The 18,447-nt window shown below is 41.8% G+C and overlaps 1 protein-coding gene across 1 annotated transcript in view; it reads left to right on the top strand.

Moving 5' to 3' along the window:
- The window catches only part of prim2 (DNA primase subunit 2), a 37,878-nt gene that overhangs the window by 2,634 nt on the left and 16,797 nt on the right, over nucleotides 1-18,447 (top strand). The window contains exons 6-10 of the mRNA XM_050071982.1: nucleotides 668-763; nucleotides 6,123-6,260; nucleotides 10,904-10,971; nucleotides 13,055-13,127; nucleotides 13,416-13,601. Of these exons, the coding sequence (XP_049927939.1) occupies nucleotides 668-763; nucleotides 6,123-6,260; nucleotides 10,904-10,971; nucleotides 13,055-13,127; nucleotides 13,416-13,601 (561 nt within the window). The remainder of the gene's footprint in view (nucleotides 1-667; nucleotides 764-6,122; nucleotides 6,261-10,903; nucleotides 10,972-13,054; nucleotides 13,128-13,415; nucleotides 13,602-18,447) is intronic.

Below are 18,447 nucleotides of genomic sequence, written 5' to 3'. Positions count from 1 at the left end.
GATGTCACTAATGACAGATACTGTTCGGCACATGTCTCCCCTGACTTTGTAGGGTCCTGTTGTAATTGTGGAATAATTAAAAATCTGACTGAAAAAGAAGCCGACACAGAATCTCATGTATTAGTGGATATTGGGAAAAGAAAACCAAAAACAGGGCAGGGAAAGTAATATTTGTGCTCAGCTGCATGTTCACTAGGTGGAGCTGTTTGATCACTGTAACAGGACCCATGAATGTTGAGGGTTTCCTTGAAGGGTGATAAAAAAAGTTTTAATGTTAAAAGCATTTGTCTTGTACTATAGTTGTTTTAATGTGTGAACAAACAGTGTTTCCAAGGTGATATACACACGTGCGATTTTTAACATTCGTAGTAATCCTGATTAAATGTGAATTTCTGTTTTTAGTGTCTTTTACTTTTAAGTGCATCTTTAGACCCACTCAGGGAAGGCACTGCAACAGGTTTCCATGAAATGGAGGTGACTCCTAAAAGGAAAAATGGAAAAAAGCTATTCAATAATTTATCCAAACATAATGTGTCAAGCAAGGACGAAAACGGCGCGTTCATCTGATAAACGATGTGAGCCTCAGCCTTCAGTGTCTAAACACTGGCGAAGTTCTGTCTGTGCAGCTCTTCGCTGAAATTCATCACTCTCATCAATAACTTTTCAGATTAGTGTCGAGGAGAAGAAGGCCCTGTCGGATAAACTTGTCAACTCCAGTTACGCCGTCAGTGGAATCACCGTGGAGAACCAGGACTTCTACAAAGTGAGTTACTCATTTCTCTCTTTCTCTCCACTGAGACCACTAATAATGTTTAAGTGCCTATGCCTCCACAAAACACATTTTATGTACACCGTTATTCTACGATTTATATTCCTGTAGTTCCCACAGTGAATGAAGAAGCAAGCCATCGAGACATAGTGCTGTTAACTCATTGTTTTGTGTTCTAAATGTCAGAACTTTGAAAAAGAAAAGGCAGTGTTAGCATTGGTATCTTCACAGACAAGAAAATGTTCTTTTGTTAAAATCACCCTGTAATTATCTTCAGTGATTATTATCTGCATTTACCATCAAAAGCTCTAGTGTTTCCCCCATGAGTCCATTATTGGGCTACTTTTGAGTTGTCAATGCTCAGTTTGACAAAGACGTGTCCAGAATCATGAAACAACAGCAACTCTGCACTGTGGATTTTCATGTTAAAGGTAGTGCTGCACGATTTGATAAAAATGTGCGATTGCGATTTTGAGGACAATATCGCCATTGCGGTTGCAATTACTTAAGCAATATCACACGAGAGGGAGTGATGTTATACTCATATATCGTGACGGCTGTGATTCGGTCATAGGCACGTGGCTGCAGGCCGAGTGCCGAAGACAATCACAGCCGTGACAATATCTGACAGTATGTTGCTTTTCTCCAAGTCATTGAGCTCCGCTGATGAAACACTGACAAACCTGGATGTGTGCTCAGATGGATTCAGCTTCTCCTCTCCCTCATCTTCCTCTGATGACCATTCATAGTTCAATTCAAAACTTATTTTAGGAAATAAATCCATATTTTTGGCTGTTTGACAGTGGATGAATTAATTAGCCTACAACGCAACTGCTGACCTAACTGACACTAACCGTCAGTTTTGATTTGATTGTTGATTGCAATCAGCTGTGAGGCGGAGTGATACATACACAGTGAAATAACCGTGATGTTGTACTCCAATATCGTCACGGTTTTACTGTCTCTCGACCAATCAGATTGCAGGGCCGGAACTAACTGTTGTATAAAATATAATAAATAAATGGTACCATGAGTCTTCTTGCTTGATTCAGTGTTTCCCCTACATTATATGAGGGGGGCACTGACCTGAGCTGACATAGTTATTGTTAGGGACAGTGTGTAAATGACCATCAACAGACTGCTGTTACACACAGTCAAACATGGCTCTCGCATAGCAGCGCAGCACGGCACTGTACCTACAGCGGAGTGGAGCCTGTGTTGTGTTCAGGCGTTGTCACATAAATGACAAATTCCAGCATGTGAATAGGCCGTTGCACAACACAGCAGCATGTCATGTGGGCCGAAACCGAGCAAAATTGCTCAATTTTTCATTTGTTATTACATAGATTGTTACAGAGTCCATGATTTTTCCTGTGTCTCTTTGAGGTCTTGTCGTATGACGTGACACTTACGAATGTATGTGTAATTGTGCTTTGTTGTTGTTTTATGAGGGTCTCAGTTGTCTCTTTGTCTTTGAAGTTACTCAGCTTGTCTTTCTCTCGCATGCATTCTTCTACTTTTCTCTGTGCTGTCTCAAGTGCTGATATAGATTGGTCGTGTTGCCGCGGGTCGTGGCGACTTTAACTTTTAAAGTTTTACACAGCACGTCTTTCTGGTCAACACTGCCATACCTGAATCCAAAGTATCGCCATATAATAGGCATTGGGTTATTTTTTGCCACCAACTCAGCCTGTTCTTGGTCGTGCTCATGCTCTTCTTCAGCGTCTGTGTTGGTCACTGCTGCACACCAGGTCAGGTCACCTGACCATATGTGCTTTACACACCAGGATAACTTGTGGGCGTGATGTCAACAAACTCCACACACTACAGGAGAGGTAGTCACGTCCACAGGCACACACGTTAACAGTCATTTACATTAAATTGCAGCCTTTTATGCGGTTATGTAATCGCACAGCCTGACATTGCGATTGCAACTGCGATTAGATTAATCATGCAGCACTAGTTAAAGGGGCACTCCACCAGTTTTACACATGATGTTAAGATTACTTGTTATGAGGGTTACTAGTCGGCCTGTTGAAACTCTGGATAGAGCACTCGGTTTGAAAGAATAACCTGATGATGTCATCAGACTTCAGATTTTTAACAGGAAGGCTGCGTTACACACTGAAGGTGTGGATTTTAAAAGTTGTGGTGTTTACTAGTCATTGAAGGTCAAACAAAAGATGCTTCAGAGCAGTGGCTCCAGCTTCAGGGTCCAGATTTCTCCTTAGTCATTAGTTCAAGGTCCACACAGTTTAATATACTCAGCATCATTCTTGCTTTTGGCCATGTCGTCGAGCAGGTTTGCTGTCCCTCAAGTGCCTCTCAAAGTCAAGGATACTTCCTTGGTAGGACAGGTCCTTCCAAGTGAGGTCCTTCAGAGGCTAGGCAAGACTCCCTCCTAGCATTCAGTGAACACACACGAGCTAGCGAGTGCCCAGGTGTGCGTCATTGACAAGGCCCTGCCTTTAATTCTAGCAAATCATGCACAAAGAATTGTAGGTGCTTCATGCCCACTGAGAATACAAACATGCATCCTTGAAAATTCTCTGACTCAGTCCTCGGCAGAATTCAAAGGATTCTTGACACTGATCCTTGACAGTCCTTCTGTGGGATTCGATGACGTAGCATCCTTGAAATTCAGCCGAAATTGAAGGATCCTTCCTCAACTTTGAGAAGCACCATCTGTCAAGAAGCTGTCCGCTAGTCAGCAGAGAACGGCAGAGAACGGCACTTCAAAATAAAAGCTCTGTGCTGGAAATTCACCATACTTCAAAATAAAGTGTTTTTTACAAACTTGACACGTTCACGAGTCACTTGTGGTCCATTCAGAATGGATACGCAACCCACTTTGGGGGACCAGGACCCACCATTTAGGAACCACTGATTTAGAGTGCCATTATGGGTAACGTAAGCTCCAGAGTGTTTTTGGAGCTTGACCCATACTGAGGACTAAAAGTCAGAGTATCTCGGCCTCTGCTGTTACAAGTTTGACCTTTTCTTTTTAAATCTATCTCTTGCGAGTCCCCCAGCTGTATGGAGGTGCAGTGCTAAGTTGCTGCAGCACCCCTCTATGATCATTACAAACCATCTTATAACAGGCAGAGTCCTGCATCAGGTCAGGCACCCGGCTGGTGATCTGCCAAATAGGTGATTGCGGGTGGTGTTTTGTCTTAATTTTATATCCGGGTTCACTTCTGGGTTAAACAAGGAACACATGGGTCGGACTGCTGGTGTCAGATGATAAATATATTAAAATTAAATAAGAAAATAATAATTTAATTGAATATTTTAACCGTTCAGTCCCTTGACGGCAGACTTTTTTACTTGTCGGCTCTGTCCTCTCTGTGCCAGCTGGAATATGAGAGCCGCTTCAATCAGGAGTGTTACTAACAGGCACGTTAACTGTGGAGATGTGCTGCTCAGTGTTATGAGAATATGCAAAAAAATATTAATTTAAATTGTATTTTCTGAATTACTTCCGTTTTTAAATTTATTATTTTGGTTTCACATGTAAGAAATGGCCCAAAATGATCACACTAGACGTGTTGCCTGACCGAATTATTGAAACAGTGCATGGGTATCAGAGGATTTGCCACCTTGGTCAGGCCGCAGATCTTGTGTTGGCGGATTGGGTCAGGTCAGCTTGTGACACTAATTGGTCATATGTGCAGGTGGCGACGGAACAGGTGCGGTATTTCACATCGCCATGCTGATAACAGGTTAAATGATTACTTGGCCAAACATTGGGCAAACGAACCCTCTTTGTCTTTGTGAAACCAACCACCACCACGACATGTAAGATCACACACTTTGCAGTGTTTAATGCAGCTAAACTGTGCGACATGGATCTAATAAACTTGGGTACAACATCAAGTTTGATGTATGCAGACTGTACGATGACAGCGCCTACTGAATCGCAGGCTAAATAACCTGAAGTTTGTGGGCACTGTAGACTGCTGTGTGTGTGTGTGTGTGTGTGTGTGTGTGTGTGTGTGTGTGTGTGTGTGTGTTTGCTAGCTGGTAGTTTGCTCACCTGGCAGCTGCAACTCCACCGCCATTTCCTTCCATGCTTTACGCAATCATGTTAAGAGCTGGAGGACACATCTTACAGGCAAGGCTTCTGCTGCCACAACTCGATAAGGTTTTCCTCTTTGCTGGAATCCCACACGTTTCTTTTAGCACGTTTAGCCTCCATGGCGAGCTGCTATCCGTCTGTTTGTGTGTGTTTAGCACCAGTGCGTTATTTCATGCTGCGTTTCTGTAGGTTGGTTAGTAGACATTGGCCTTAACAGCAGTCACACAGTGAGTGGTCATCCCAAATTTCTGACATTGTCAGAATGTTATCCCAGGCCGGCCATCCTTGAACATCTCTCACCGCATAGTGTGACGTAGGACCACCGTTTTGGAGCCACGACTAAAGATATTGTCACAGTTCTTTCACACTGGTCATCTTTCTTCTGGGACAGAACAAAATCACACAGTGTATACCTGGCTTTGCACAATGTCTTCAGTGACGTCAATCAATATGGATCGAATTTACAGGAAAACTTGCATCTATAGTTTGGAGTAACTTCTGCCATGTGTCAAGTGTCTTGAACTAATTACTGCACAAGTTTTCTGATGCGTTTCACTTCCACTGTGTAATCCTAACATGCCCAAGAGGACCAGCCAAGCAGGGCAGTGAACTGCCTGTAAAACACTGATTTGTCTGCTTAGTTCTATTTTCTTCCTCAGTTCCCCTACCTTCGGGGCCATTATTTTGTCAGATGGAGACAGACCATTTATGATATGAAATAAGTGAGAAAATATTGGTCCCTGAGGCAGTTTTAAATCAACTTATTGGAGAACTCATGTTCTCCCAAATGTAGAATTTCCACTCTGCATGAGCACCTTGCCTTACTTCTAAAGAAATGTTTTGGCATAATTTTGTTGAGTCACTGAATGTTCATGTAGTGGAGGAATCAGTATGAATGGTAAGCCTGGAAAATAATGGGCTGATTGACAGATTACTGTCATATCCCATCACAGCTGAGTGGATTTAAATCTAAAGTTTGTCTGTTCACAAAATGAAAATGAAGGGGGAAAATGTCACGGCCTGCTACTTGACTTTAAAAGTACATTTTAGGCCCTCTTACTGACAGTCTTAGTGGTTGAGAGCATGTAAATCATCACACACCCTTTATTAAACAGCACTAGAGTAAGTGTAAGTCCTCATATCACAGCTAAAATGATGAAAGTGTTGGCCTTACACTCACTATGCATGCAAATGGTATATTAACATCTATATCTTTTAAATGCATTCATAATTTAAACATTTTTTTTCCTCTCCGGTTCTTGTTTTATTTGAAAGGTCCCATTTCAAGATGCCCTGGATCTAGTGCGAGCGAGGAAAGTGTACCTGAAAGCAGGCTACGTGTACATCCCTCACCAGGACATTGTCACCATCGTACTCAACGATTTCCGCACCCGGCTATCGAAAGCTCTCGCAGTAAGTGTTTGCAGCTCTTCACTGTTTTAGAAAGGATGAATAATAAGTCCTGTAGTATCACACACAGCTCAAAGACAAATGAGAATTTGCCTTTGAACTTAACGTGACAACTCCAGTCATTCTCTGCTGCGTTTCATGATGGAAACATAAATTTATATTGTATGTGTATGTACAGGACTGTAAATCAAGACTAGAAATGTCTTGCAATATAATCCAATATAACAACGACTCTGAACTAAAATCAAGTAAGAGAGATTTAATAAACACCCTTCTGACCCTTCTACACCTTCGATATGTAGTTTATGTAGATACATTCCGTGTATACTGTAAGTCTGGGTCCACAAGAAAAAATATTAAATTTCAGCTGTGGTTGTTTCTCTCTGTGCCCTGAGGGAAACTGGGAAAATGCAGGGTTCAGATGAGGGGAATTAAGTATGCACACATGACATAAAATGTCTAGAGGGAAGATTTAGGACAGCAAGTATGAAAGTGCTCATTATCCCTACAGGCATGATGTTCTTTTTTTAAAGGCTGTGGAAGGGGGTATCCGCATGCTCATGCATTGCATCGTTGAAAGCCCTCAGGGACGTGGAACATGGTGTTTTGGGGACCAGAGGCATTCTTTATAATACATGTGAGAAGACAGCCAAGGTTGAGTTACATCGTGGCGATGGGTCCTGACTAGGGAGCAGGCACAAGCATGCTTAACAGCCATAGGCAGTGGCACTTACTGGTTTATGAATAGACTTTTCCTATTAATGAGGTGGAAGAAATCTGCAATATGGATGACTCACAGCCAAAGAGAGGAAATGATGAAAATGCCAATATAAAGACCTGCAAATCGTTACTGTTCTGATTGGAGTCTCAACCTTTGTAATCTACATACAGTTATGTAGATGTCATGTGTCATTGGCCAGCGTTATGTGTGAATGCTACACCTGAAGTAATCATGTAAGCATTACTTACATTATTGTAACAGTAGTGATAACAGTGACAAAGAGAAGATCGTGTCCTCAGTCTGATCCATGATGTCTTTGCCATTAAAGGCATTTTTATATTAGGTATGATTGACTGATACCGTGCCCGAGTACGAGTGCCCCTCCTTTCCACTCTGCCGCCGCTCAGTATTCACATTAGTAATGTTGTTTCGTACTCAAGTACACTTGTCACTGTGTGACATGTTTGTTGTGCTTCAGTGTAGAAAAGGGCACAGTAGACAGACACTGCTGCCCCGGGGACCATCATCAGCAGGGACCGGCGGAGCAGCAATGCGAAGCTCTGCTCCTGGCCAGAGGAGGAGTCGCTGCTGTCGGGCACAGAGCTCTCTGCCTCCCACCAGAGCCCCAACTGCAGGTTGAAGGCAGCAACAAAGCTGCAGCAGGCTTTGCTGCTGTCTGTTATAGAGGCATCAGTATTAAACTGAGACTGTTTCATAACCACTTAAAAACTCTTTGTAGTTGTGTTAGATAGAAGTTGGTTCAGGTGGTGTTCACACCTGAGACTTACCGGACCAGAGTACACATGAACCGGACCACCTTTTCAAGTGGACTTGAGCATGGATTGGCATGCCTGGGTACAGTTCTCAGTATTCGCACTAATCAAACTGGACCCTGGTTTAAGTGTGCTGGACCCGGGCTCAGGTCCTTGATGTGAAAGCCCCCTTAGATAAAAAGCTTGAAGTATACATAGGTCTCTGAAGAAAAAAACTATGTATTAAACTTCTTTTGAATTTAGTGGAAAAATATGGGATCAATATATCGGTGTGTATTACTCCTGCACTGGTCATATGTGTGGAGCAGCACGGTGGGGCAGTGTTTAGCATTGTCACCTCACAGCAAGAGGGTTCCTGGTTCGAACTCCAGGGTGGAGGGGCCCTTCTGTGTAGAGTTTGCATGTTCTCCTTGTGTCAGTGATGGTTTTCTCCAGGTACTCCAGCTTCCACACACAGTCCAAAGACATGCAGGTTAATTAGTGACTCTAAATTGTCCGTAGGTGTGAATGTGAGTACGAATGGTTGTCTGTCTCTATGTGTCAGCCCTGTGATAGTCTGGTGACCTGTCCAGGGTGTACCCTGCCTATCGCCCAATGTCGGCTGGTATAGGCTCCAGCCCCCCCGTGACCCCTGACAGGATAAGCAGTTACTGAAAATGAATGAAAGAATGGTCATACGTGTCACAGGATAGTTAATAAAATCATTGTTGGACGAATGACATATTTACAATATGTCATTCGTCCATTCACAGAGCGCTCTATCAAAAGACACATCAATTGCAGTGCCTTTACAAAGCAGCTGTTTGAGTCTGCCTTATCACCGGCAGTCCTTTGCTTTGTGCACAGACAATCATTTGGCAGTTTGAACAAAAGTCCATTTTGTCCTGTGGTTTTGTTGTGCCGTCCCACTCGTTGTATTTAACTGTGTAGTCACTTTGAGTCAGTGCGTCTGCAGGTAATGCCTGTGTTCATGACACAGAGTGGACTCTGTTTAGCCAGGGATCTAAAATGCCTACTGGCAAATTGGAGCACTCATCTAAAAGTGGGTACTGACAATATGGAATGTACCTAATTAACAAAATTAGAAAATAGTGATAGCTGAGTAGTTTGGATGTGGCTTACTAATCTCCGAGTTCAATGTACTCAATCTAGTGTGATTGGACACTAGATTGTGTGTTGCTCATGGTGTAGTATAGAAAGTCACTGCCTTTGTCGTAATCTTGGCACAGCAGGCACCATGTACGTGATTTGCTTTAACACATGTCCTCCATCGCGGGACAGGCAGGACCATCTTTTCCAAATTACAAAAGGCAAAACAAATAAAAAGAGCAACTGGGTCCAGTTCTGCCATTCTCCCATTTCTTGGTAATTATCCGGACCACTAACTGTTGGAATGGAATAATGCTCCAAAACTATTTTTCTTGTAACTGTGCCATTGTGACTGTTTGTGTGTTGCTATAATGGTTATTCTCCTCCACTGGGGACAACAAAGGGGCATCGCGGAAAATGTGTCATTAAAAAGGCATGAAATTGAAAGCTGCTTCTCCATATGACTGCAGTTACTGGGTGGATGTTCATTTTAACAGAAATTAACAGAAATATAGTATGTTAAGCTGTTTTTTTGGGGGGTTTTTTGCGTCTGTGTAAAGCAGACCTTGAAATGGTTCAGACTGTGGACTCTTGCTTGTTTTGCTGATGGGAGTCATGTTCATAAAGCAATTAAACTAAGTGAAGCTTGTTGTTTGGCACTAATGCGCATACAGTCGGACAGACAGCTGAAACAGTTCACATCGAGCTGAACTCTGTGTTCAGACTGAGACAGGATGTGAAAACCGAACGTCGGGAGCGCTTGACAGTTGTTTCATATGATACAGATGTTTCATAATGGTGTCATTTAATTTTAACGTCATCACTTTAAAGGGCCCCTCACACACCGTGGTGACAGTCGGCCTTCTGGTACCATCATCAAACATTCAGTAACATAAAGTACTAATACTGCAGTCACATGCTACTCAGATGGCCCCATTTCCTGAGTTGGGAAGCTGTTCCTCTGACGTCTGTGTGTTCACGAGCCTTTAAAGCAATACTTCACCCACAAAATAATCGTTTGCGTATCACTTAGTCATGCTGTGTAACCTTGAATTTGTGAAGAAATCTTTGTTTTGCTCACATGCCTCCACATATAATGGCGAACATATTGATTGACTGGGGGCCACAATTAACAACAGCACAACCATCTCTTTACAAACTCTCATACAACTCGTGCAGTATAATCCAAGTCCCATTTATCCAGTCGTATGCTCAGTTCTTCCCAAACACATGCATTTTTGCTAAATTCTTGTAATTTTGCCTTTTAAAACTGACCTTATCTCTGCTCTCTTCAAAGTCAGACTCCAATACTAAGGCTTTTCAGTGAAAATGCATGTTGGGAAGTACTGAGCATACAACTGGATAAATGAGACTTGGATTATACTGTTGTGTGAGAGTTTTTAAATGGATGCCCTTGCTGTTGTTGAATGTGGTCCCCAATCAATGAAGAAGTCAATGATGTTTGCAGTTTTCTGTGGAGGCATGAATCAAGGTAACACGGCATTACTTATTGATATACAAATGGTCATTGTGTGGGTGAAGTATTCCTCTAGGCAGCACGAGGAGCCGTGGTTAGCATTGTTGCCTCACAGCAAAAACGGTTCCTGGTTCGAAGGTCGGGGAGCCACCTTGCATGTTTTCCCCGTCTATGGGCTCTCCTGCTTCCTCCCACATGGACTGTTAGTTGAAGAGGTGTCAGTTTGCCTCCTGAGCACTGCCGAGTTGCCCTTCAGCAAGGCACCAGACGCCCAGAAAGCTCCAGGGACGTTTAATATGGCTGACCCTGTGCTACCCCTTTGAATGAGCATGTGTGTGATGTGTGTGTAAAGAGAGTTCTAACATTTCAGCTGCATTGTGTCAAACTGCTTGTGTGAATCGATAAATAAAACATCTTTCTTTCTTCTTTTACTCCTCTTGCTTCAGTCACTGAGCCGTTACCTTGTATTTTATTGATTGTTCCATGTAGTACTTAATCTTTAATCTTTAACCTGTAATATTGGGCTATACTGACAGTGACCTACAACTATTTACCATTACTCATGTGATGTCCATCTTATCTGCAGCTGACAGCCCGCTCGCTACCAGCAGTGCAGTCTGATGAACGGCTCCAACCGCTCCTTAACCACCTCAGGTAAGCAGCAGCACGATTGATAACTTTGCTGCCACTTTGCCAGGACTCGGTTGAAAAAGAGATTTAGCAGGATTGATCCTTTGGCACCAGAGAACATTGGGGGCTTGTTTCTGGTCTGAGTAAACCCCATCTGTCCATGTAGACAAGTCCAGATGTTGAGGGAACTTGCGGTGCCTGGGTGCGTGTGTAGCATCATCTATTCCTATTGTTACTCAGTCTTGCGGTGATTAGGACTACGCAACATGTGCATTGTTCCTCCAACAATTTCACATGCACTGTATTGGTGGTTTAGTTTTGTGGCCATGCTTTCCCTCAGTAGTAATTTATAAAATGTACATATACAGTACATGCACATGTATGTACAGAGGTGCATTTTCATGGTGAAGATAATACAGACAGGGCTCAGTGTGCACCCTGGATAAGAACTTCCATATTGTGTGGATTAGAGCTGCAGTTATCGGGTATTTTACATATTATTCCATTGAGTAATAGAACAAGAAATATTTTTGCGTCATAAAAAGCAGTAGTAAATATAAAAAGGAGAAAATAAGACAGGTCTCCTGTGTATGTGGGGGTGTGTGTGAGAGAAAGGGAGAGTTTTGTAGTAGCATGCCACCACTCTTCCTGCTGCTTGGAGACTACTTCGCTGGGAGGAAAAGGGACACCAGCCACAGAGACAGACCTTCAGTTAGCAGCTGTAGCAACTTCAATTCAACAAGCGCAAACCCCAGCACTAGGGGACTCTCACCTTAACTAGCAGTCATATTGGTTTACGTTAAATTCTAGCGTTAACGTTACCTTGTGTCAGGTCCACTCTGTGGATTGGATGCTCTCTGATGAGATACTGAAGCATGACCTGCTCTTGTGGTAGGCTAGTTTAATAGACGCATTGTATGGAGCTTGAAATGATCCCAAACTTTGGATGCTTGCTGCCTGTCTCTTCTCTTCGCCTCTCTGTTTTCTCTTTCTCCATTTTGCATTCCCGCACCATGACATGACATCACCTGTCCACAGCGTTGGCACGTTCACGTTGTGTGACAATAATAATCATCTGTGCGAAACACACTGCGCTGTATATAATTATCTGGATTAATCAAAGCTTCAGTGCAACGAATTTGCATTGACTAGTCTTGGTAATCGAGTTACTCAAGTTCCTCGAGGAATCCTTTCAGCCCCAGCTTGGTACCTACTTGATGTTGGGATCAGAGCCAGTGATGTGAACACAGTGCTAGAGGTGTTCCAGGACAGGGAAGGTGCTGTAAAAGCTGTTGCTTCTCCTGATGTGTAGGAGGGCTACATTTCATCTCAAATGCAATACAAACCTGCTGCTTCATGTACTTCACAAAAACATCCAATATTAAAAACTGTACCCAAGAACAGCAAAGCACCTGAAATGTCATGAAAGTTATCAGAACCGCCTCTGACTCCTCTTGCTAAGGCTGCACCTCCTGTAGATGCCTTTTAATGTGAAAACCTTAAACTTGTTCACCATAGAAACTTAATGTGAATCAGCCACAGTGCGCGAGTTTGCATTAAAGAGAGGCTTAATAGCAGCAGCCTTCATTTCAGCTTCAATAGCAGAGGAGAGCAGCTCAGATCACAGTGAGGGTGTTTATCTTACTTTAGATAGAAGTAAGAACATGAATATAGGGGTGGAAGAAGTCGTGTTGTGTGATTGTTGATGGGGATTAGTGGGCAGGTTGTTGAGATTAGTGGGCCGGCCACTAATCTCTTTGGTAGGGGGAACACAATGTGATGTAAAGCAGTGCCATACAGGACTCAGTGGGTTTCCAAAGTCATCGATTTTAAAAGATCTGATGATAGCAGCTTAGCGGGTTTAAGTTTGTTTGGCAGGAGGGCACAGGGCATGTTTTGTATTTATTTTGAAATGATTGTGTCCAGTCTTAAATGTCCGCTCAATAGTGTAAGGTCTAATTTTCTAACAAAAGAATTAATTACATTAAGGAAACAATATAATCAGATTTCATGGCAGCCATGATTGCTTCTAAAATTGCATTACCATTGACTTTTTGTCACAGTCTTGATGATTTATTATTAAAAAAATGTATTTTTCTTATTGTAGCCATGCCTACGTGGGACAGGATTACAGCATCCAGAAGAATGTTGGGAAAATCTCCTTGGAACAAATTGATTCGGTAAGTTGCATCGACCATTTATTCTTAAAATGTCAAGCTCAAGGTGCAATTTCGCCCTCGAATGGGAGGCGTAGAAGGGAAGAAATGAGGTTTGACTGTTAATTTTGGTGGCCCAGAGCTAGGACCAATCAGTTCACATTATGTAACATGTGCCGCTTAGAAAAGGAAGGTATGGTTTAAAATATAAGATGAAAAAATAAACAAGAAGGTAAATAGGTATTTACAGGAATACATGGATTGTAGTAGTCCTTATCTGCATGTTAGACATTAATTGTTGCCTGCCTCCAGCTTTCAGGAAAGTCATTCCCGCTCTGCATGAGGCAGCTCCACCAGAGCCTCAGAGAGAACCACCATCTCCGCCACGGTGGCCGCATGCAGTACGGCCTCTTCCTCAAAGGTATCGGCCTCTCTCTGGAGCAAGCGCTGCAGTTCTGGAGGTCAGAGTTCATCAGAGGCAAAGTGGATGCAGACAAGGTAATACTGACAACATGAAAACTTGCATATATTTTTTACTTTGAAATTCCTGTTAAATGTTGATTTGAATGTGACTTATGCAATAACCTAGTTCACTCATATCATAAAAGACATGAGCAGATGCCGCTATTTTTTAATTCCTCATTCCTCATTTCCTCATTGGGCGGTATCTATATTTCTTGAAATTTCACTGAGGTACAATATATGATGATATTAGTGTGCAGCACAATCTCAGCCCAACAATATAAACTCACAAAATGACAAGAAACTTAATATTATTAGATTCATTGCCCATAATAAACAGAGAAATACAACCATACACTTCCTAAATTTCTCTCTTTCACGAAACTACAACTATTGTTAGCTTAATTGCCTGTTACCTGATCATAAGACACACTTTAAACACACAAAATAAAACTCACCAAAACCATCTTGTTTAGTCATGTTAGTCATTTAGTTAGTTAGTCTATGGTTTGGTCAAAATAACCCCTTTTTTTAAAATCTCTTATCAAATACTTGGTTTTAAAAGCCCATTTATTTGTAAAAGTCCAGTGTGTTGGATTAGGCAAGTGTATTGGCAGAAATGAAATAAAATATTTCTGACTATGTTTTTATTAGTTTAAACTCACTTGTTTTCTTTACCTCTATCAGACACTTTTGGCGTGCTACCTTTGGAAGCCCCGCTGCTCCGTCCAGCACTGACTGTATTTCCCCATCATAGGTGACACAGATGGAAGTCTGGCTGTATTTCCCCATCATAGGTGACACAGATGGAAGTCTGGTCCCCAGTTATTGTCCACAGAACAAGGTTTTCAGAACCAAATAAAACAGGCTGCAGTAAAAGTGTCTCTTGATGTGATATTTTAAAATACCAGGTTTGTGCATTTAGTTCTTCTAAGGCAAGCTTGGGGGTTTAGTGTTTCTGGAGCCCACAGGAACGAAGCACCGCAATGCGCTTTTTTTTTTCTTCTCAGATTAGAATATATGCACTTCCCACAGTTGAAATGAATATATATAAACGCTTGAAGATCCACTTATTACTAAAAGTCTGTTTCACCCAAGAGAGAGAATAAGAACTAAAGTAAAGGTCAAGTTGTCACATTGAAATTTAAACTGTGTTGATGGATTCACGTCGTCAACTCATGCATGAAGTATCATTACAAGTAAAGGTTCCTATTTAAAAGTTGCCGGCAGTTGGCCCACTGAATAATTTTTCTCAGACTACAGCTGCTGGCAGCAAAACATCCTTTCATTTTATAGTTACAGTTTACTAATATGTGTAAAACTCCATGATATGAACAGTGGTTACATGAGCTTCAAAACCAGCCACAACTCATCCCTGAGCAGAGTGACCGTCCGCTACTGACCAATCAACAGACTGCAGTGTTCACAGCTCCACCTTTTAGTACCAGATCTGTGTGCTAGGTACCCCAACAGAGGGGGGACCAAAAATGGAAACAATACAGAACGGTTTCATTGCTACCATCTACAACTTTTCTCAGTAGTGTACCAAACTGAACCGAACCGTACTGTGCTGCTCGGTGGAAACGGGGCTGAAGTATCTCAGTCGGTTGCAATCTGCATCATCACCACTAGATGCCACTAAATCCTCCACACTAGACCTTTAACAGCTTTTCTAAATGATATACAACCTGACAAAATACCCAGCAAGTTTTATTGTTAATTTTTTTGAAAGTTTATCCTTGAACATAAGATCCGTGGACAATAGGACAGCAGTCTTTATGTCTGAATGCGTCTCCCTCTCCAGAGTGCTATTCAACACTTAAATGGGTGGTGCTGTTTCATTCATGACAGAGTGACCCCATCAAAGCTGTATTGATTAAAAGAAAGTTCACTGGTATCATTATTTGCACGCAGCACTGTGTTGAGGCTAATGAAGACTTAAGTGGTTGTGGGTTCAGATATTGTGTCTCTCAATAGAAGACAGAGACACAGTAAAGACATTAACATTTGTTCTGCATGAGGAGAGCCACTACTCTTTATGTGAGTCACAGACGATAGTGACAGGAGACTCTGCGTGATGGAACAGTTCGGCTAGAACAGACAGGATTTCATGCTGCGGATTCTTGTTGTAACGATTTTAATATAAATGCGTTTTAAACGAGCCTGGACTACAGCAACATTTATTTAACAGCTCTGACAGGATGTTGTTAACATTCAGCAGCATTAGGTTTTGTTTCCTCTCTCAGGTCATTAGATAGCTGCAGATATGTTGTTACACAGCCTTAGTCAATAAGGAAATGCATTAACATTTATAAGGTCAGACTTCTGAACCATGTACTCAAGCAAAGCTGTCATGAAAATAACTGCCTGTTAAATAGATAATTGCTCGGCTCGTATTGATTTGCTTTTACAGATATGAGTGTATCGTATCCACTAAAGGCTGTTAGAACATCCTTGTATGCCTCCTCGCCTCGGCTGGCCTATCTAAGAGATATGGAGGATTCAAAGTTCACTGAGGTTTTTGAGTAGTTTTTATCCTCTCTGCAGCCACTTAGGAATATGTTGTCAAGATATCATGCACTCTAAGCTCATGAAATGTGAAAATGAACTTTGAATTTAAGTGAGTTAACTTAATTCTCTGACATCATCTGCAGCAGTAAAAACTAAATCCAGGCATTAAAAAAATAAATTTTAATGTTAAACTTTAAGGATTTTGACAAGTAAAATCGTGGCAGTTTCAGCTCTGACTCACAACAGTTTATGTTTTCCCTTCTCAGCAAAACCCTTCAGGATGTCAGTAACTTTGTTCTCAAAGGTTCCCTGAATGCAACATGCAATACTAACAAATAATAATCAGGCTTATAATCACACATACACACACACACAAAAAAAAACACACATTTCGGGATTTTTTTTTTTTTCTTTCTTTCTGAAACAGCATAATTTGCTTGACATGTCTAATAGATTTGTGAAATATATTGTGGTATATTTCTTAATTTTAAAGGTATAAGTATCAGATTTTTACTTTGAAAACTTACATTTCTAATGTGTCTCCAGGATTTTGCGATGCTGTGATCGCTACAATTAACGCAAATTCAGCCAGTCTCCATGAATTCTGTACGACCTTGCACTTTTGTTAAGTCACTGCAACTATACTGAAAATTTGACTATTTAAAGGGCTAAAATCTCATTTCATTGTGGAGCTGCGCGCAGTGTAGGATTCACTCAGCCCCTCACTTTCTCTCTGTTTATCATGAGACTTCTGCTGCAGGACCAGAGCTCTGTGCTTGGGACAAATTCTCACACACACAGTGACAGGGCTAACTGTTAGCATCACAAAGCTAATGTTACCCAATCCATTTTGATGTCAGTGTGAGATTAACGGCTTGGTGACTGATGTTAACAGCTGCTATTTGGGCATCTGCCCAAGCAGCAAAATGTGATGAGTAGTGATGAGATCATGTTGGGGTGTGTTAGCTTGTGCTAACCAGGTAGAGAGAGCAGGAGGAGAACGTCACACGGGGACAGTCCTTCAGTGCCGTGTCAAAAAGCAGGAACAGCTGTCACTGCCATCACAAATAGATTCTAATTCTGTGAGAAACACTGAATGCTCATAATACTACGCTCTGAATCCTAGACGGTATCACAACTATTTTTGCAGATTTTACTTGCCCCTGCAATGTATCACAAAAAACGCCTATAAACATCGCAACATGCACTGCAACTTTTTTGAAAAGCTGCCATGAAATCAGGCCGCAACAATCCCAAAAACAGCCCGCAAAATCCTGAAGGGACTGAATCAGATGTGTCGCTTAAGTCTTTTCTTGGTAGGGAAACTGTTTGGTCTTTATTCAGATATCTATCGTTCTCATCTGGTTGTCACCATGTAGTTTTGTATTTGTGCGTTTGTGTAATTTTATGATTCCTGCATTTTAAATACACATGTATAAAAGTACTATATGTCCACCTCATAAGAGTGTTTATTGCCCAGCTCTGGTTAGGAGTATTTGACACTCATCAAATCAGCATGATCTGACTGCACTGTGACACAGTTATCAGCCACGTAAGCTGTTTTAATAATGATTTTCATTTTGTAATTTATATTTGAAAAGTACAAGCGCAAGAAAAATGTTCCATTGGACCCGCACCAATAAACACAGATTAAACTCACACATAAGTGTGCTTCATTTTTGGGTGCTCATCAGAAGCTGCAGTATTAACAGGGTGCAAGGTGAGTGCCAAGAAATAATTTCACTGTGAGCTGAATGGACACCCTGTGCAGCAGTCTGGCAAAGTATGTGCGCATAGTAGGCCTTGATCCCCGGGCTGTCTTGTCCTCAGATAATAATTTGTGGTAGCAGATCACATGGCTGGCACGTCACTCCAGGTTGTCTGCACTCTTTCCAGTGTGGAAACACGTGTTGCATCAGCCAGACAAAGTATCCTGGCATGTTGTGGGCATATCTTGAGCCTTTGTTTCCTGCTGGTGCCACAGTTTCAGATGTAATGAGAGCACACATCAAAGAATTCTGACTAGTCTCTGATGCACGATGTTACACGGAGAGTCCTTCATGTTTTTAACTGTTCAAAAATCTGATACGGTGTCGCTTGTAAGGTTTTCACATCTTTTTGCTCCGTGCAAAAGAATAAGTGTGTAGAGAAGAGGGAAATGAGTGTACTAATACACAATTAGTGCGAAGCAGATTTTTTATACAGGAATAATGTGAGTGACAAAGAGGTTAAAGCATTAAACCATGCCCAAAATCCTCAGTGAACGTGGTGTGAATAGAAAATGAAATTAGCAAGTCTGATGTCTAACATTAATTGAGCAGACAATGTTGACCTGAACTGTGCTGTGTCGCTAATTGTGGAAAATTAAACC

The sequence above is a fragment of the Epinephelus moara genome, chromosome 19, assembly GCF_006386435.1.
Source record: "Epinephelus moara isolate mb chromosome 19, YSFRI_EMoa_1.0, whole genome shotgun sequence".
Taxonomy (NCBI): Eukaryota; Metazoa; Chordata; class Actinopteri; order Perciformes; family Serranidae; genus Epinephelus; species Epinephelus moara.
This window is presented reverse-complemented; position numbering and strand designations above follow the sequence as displayed.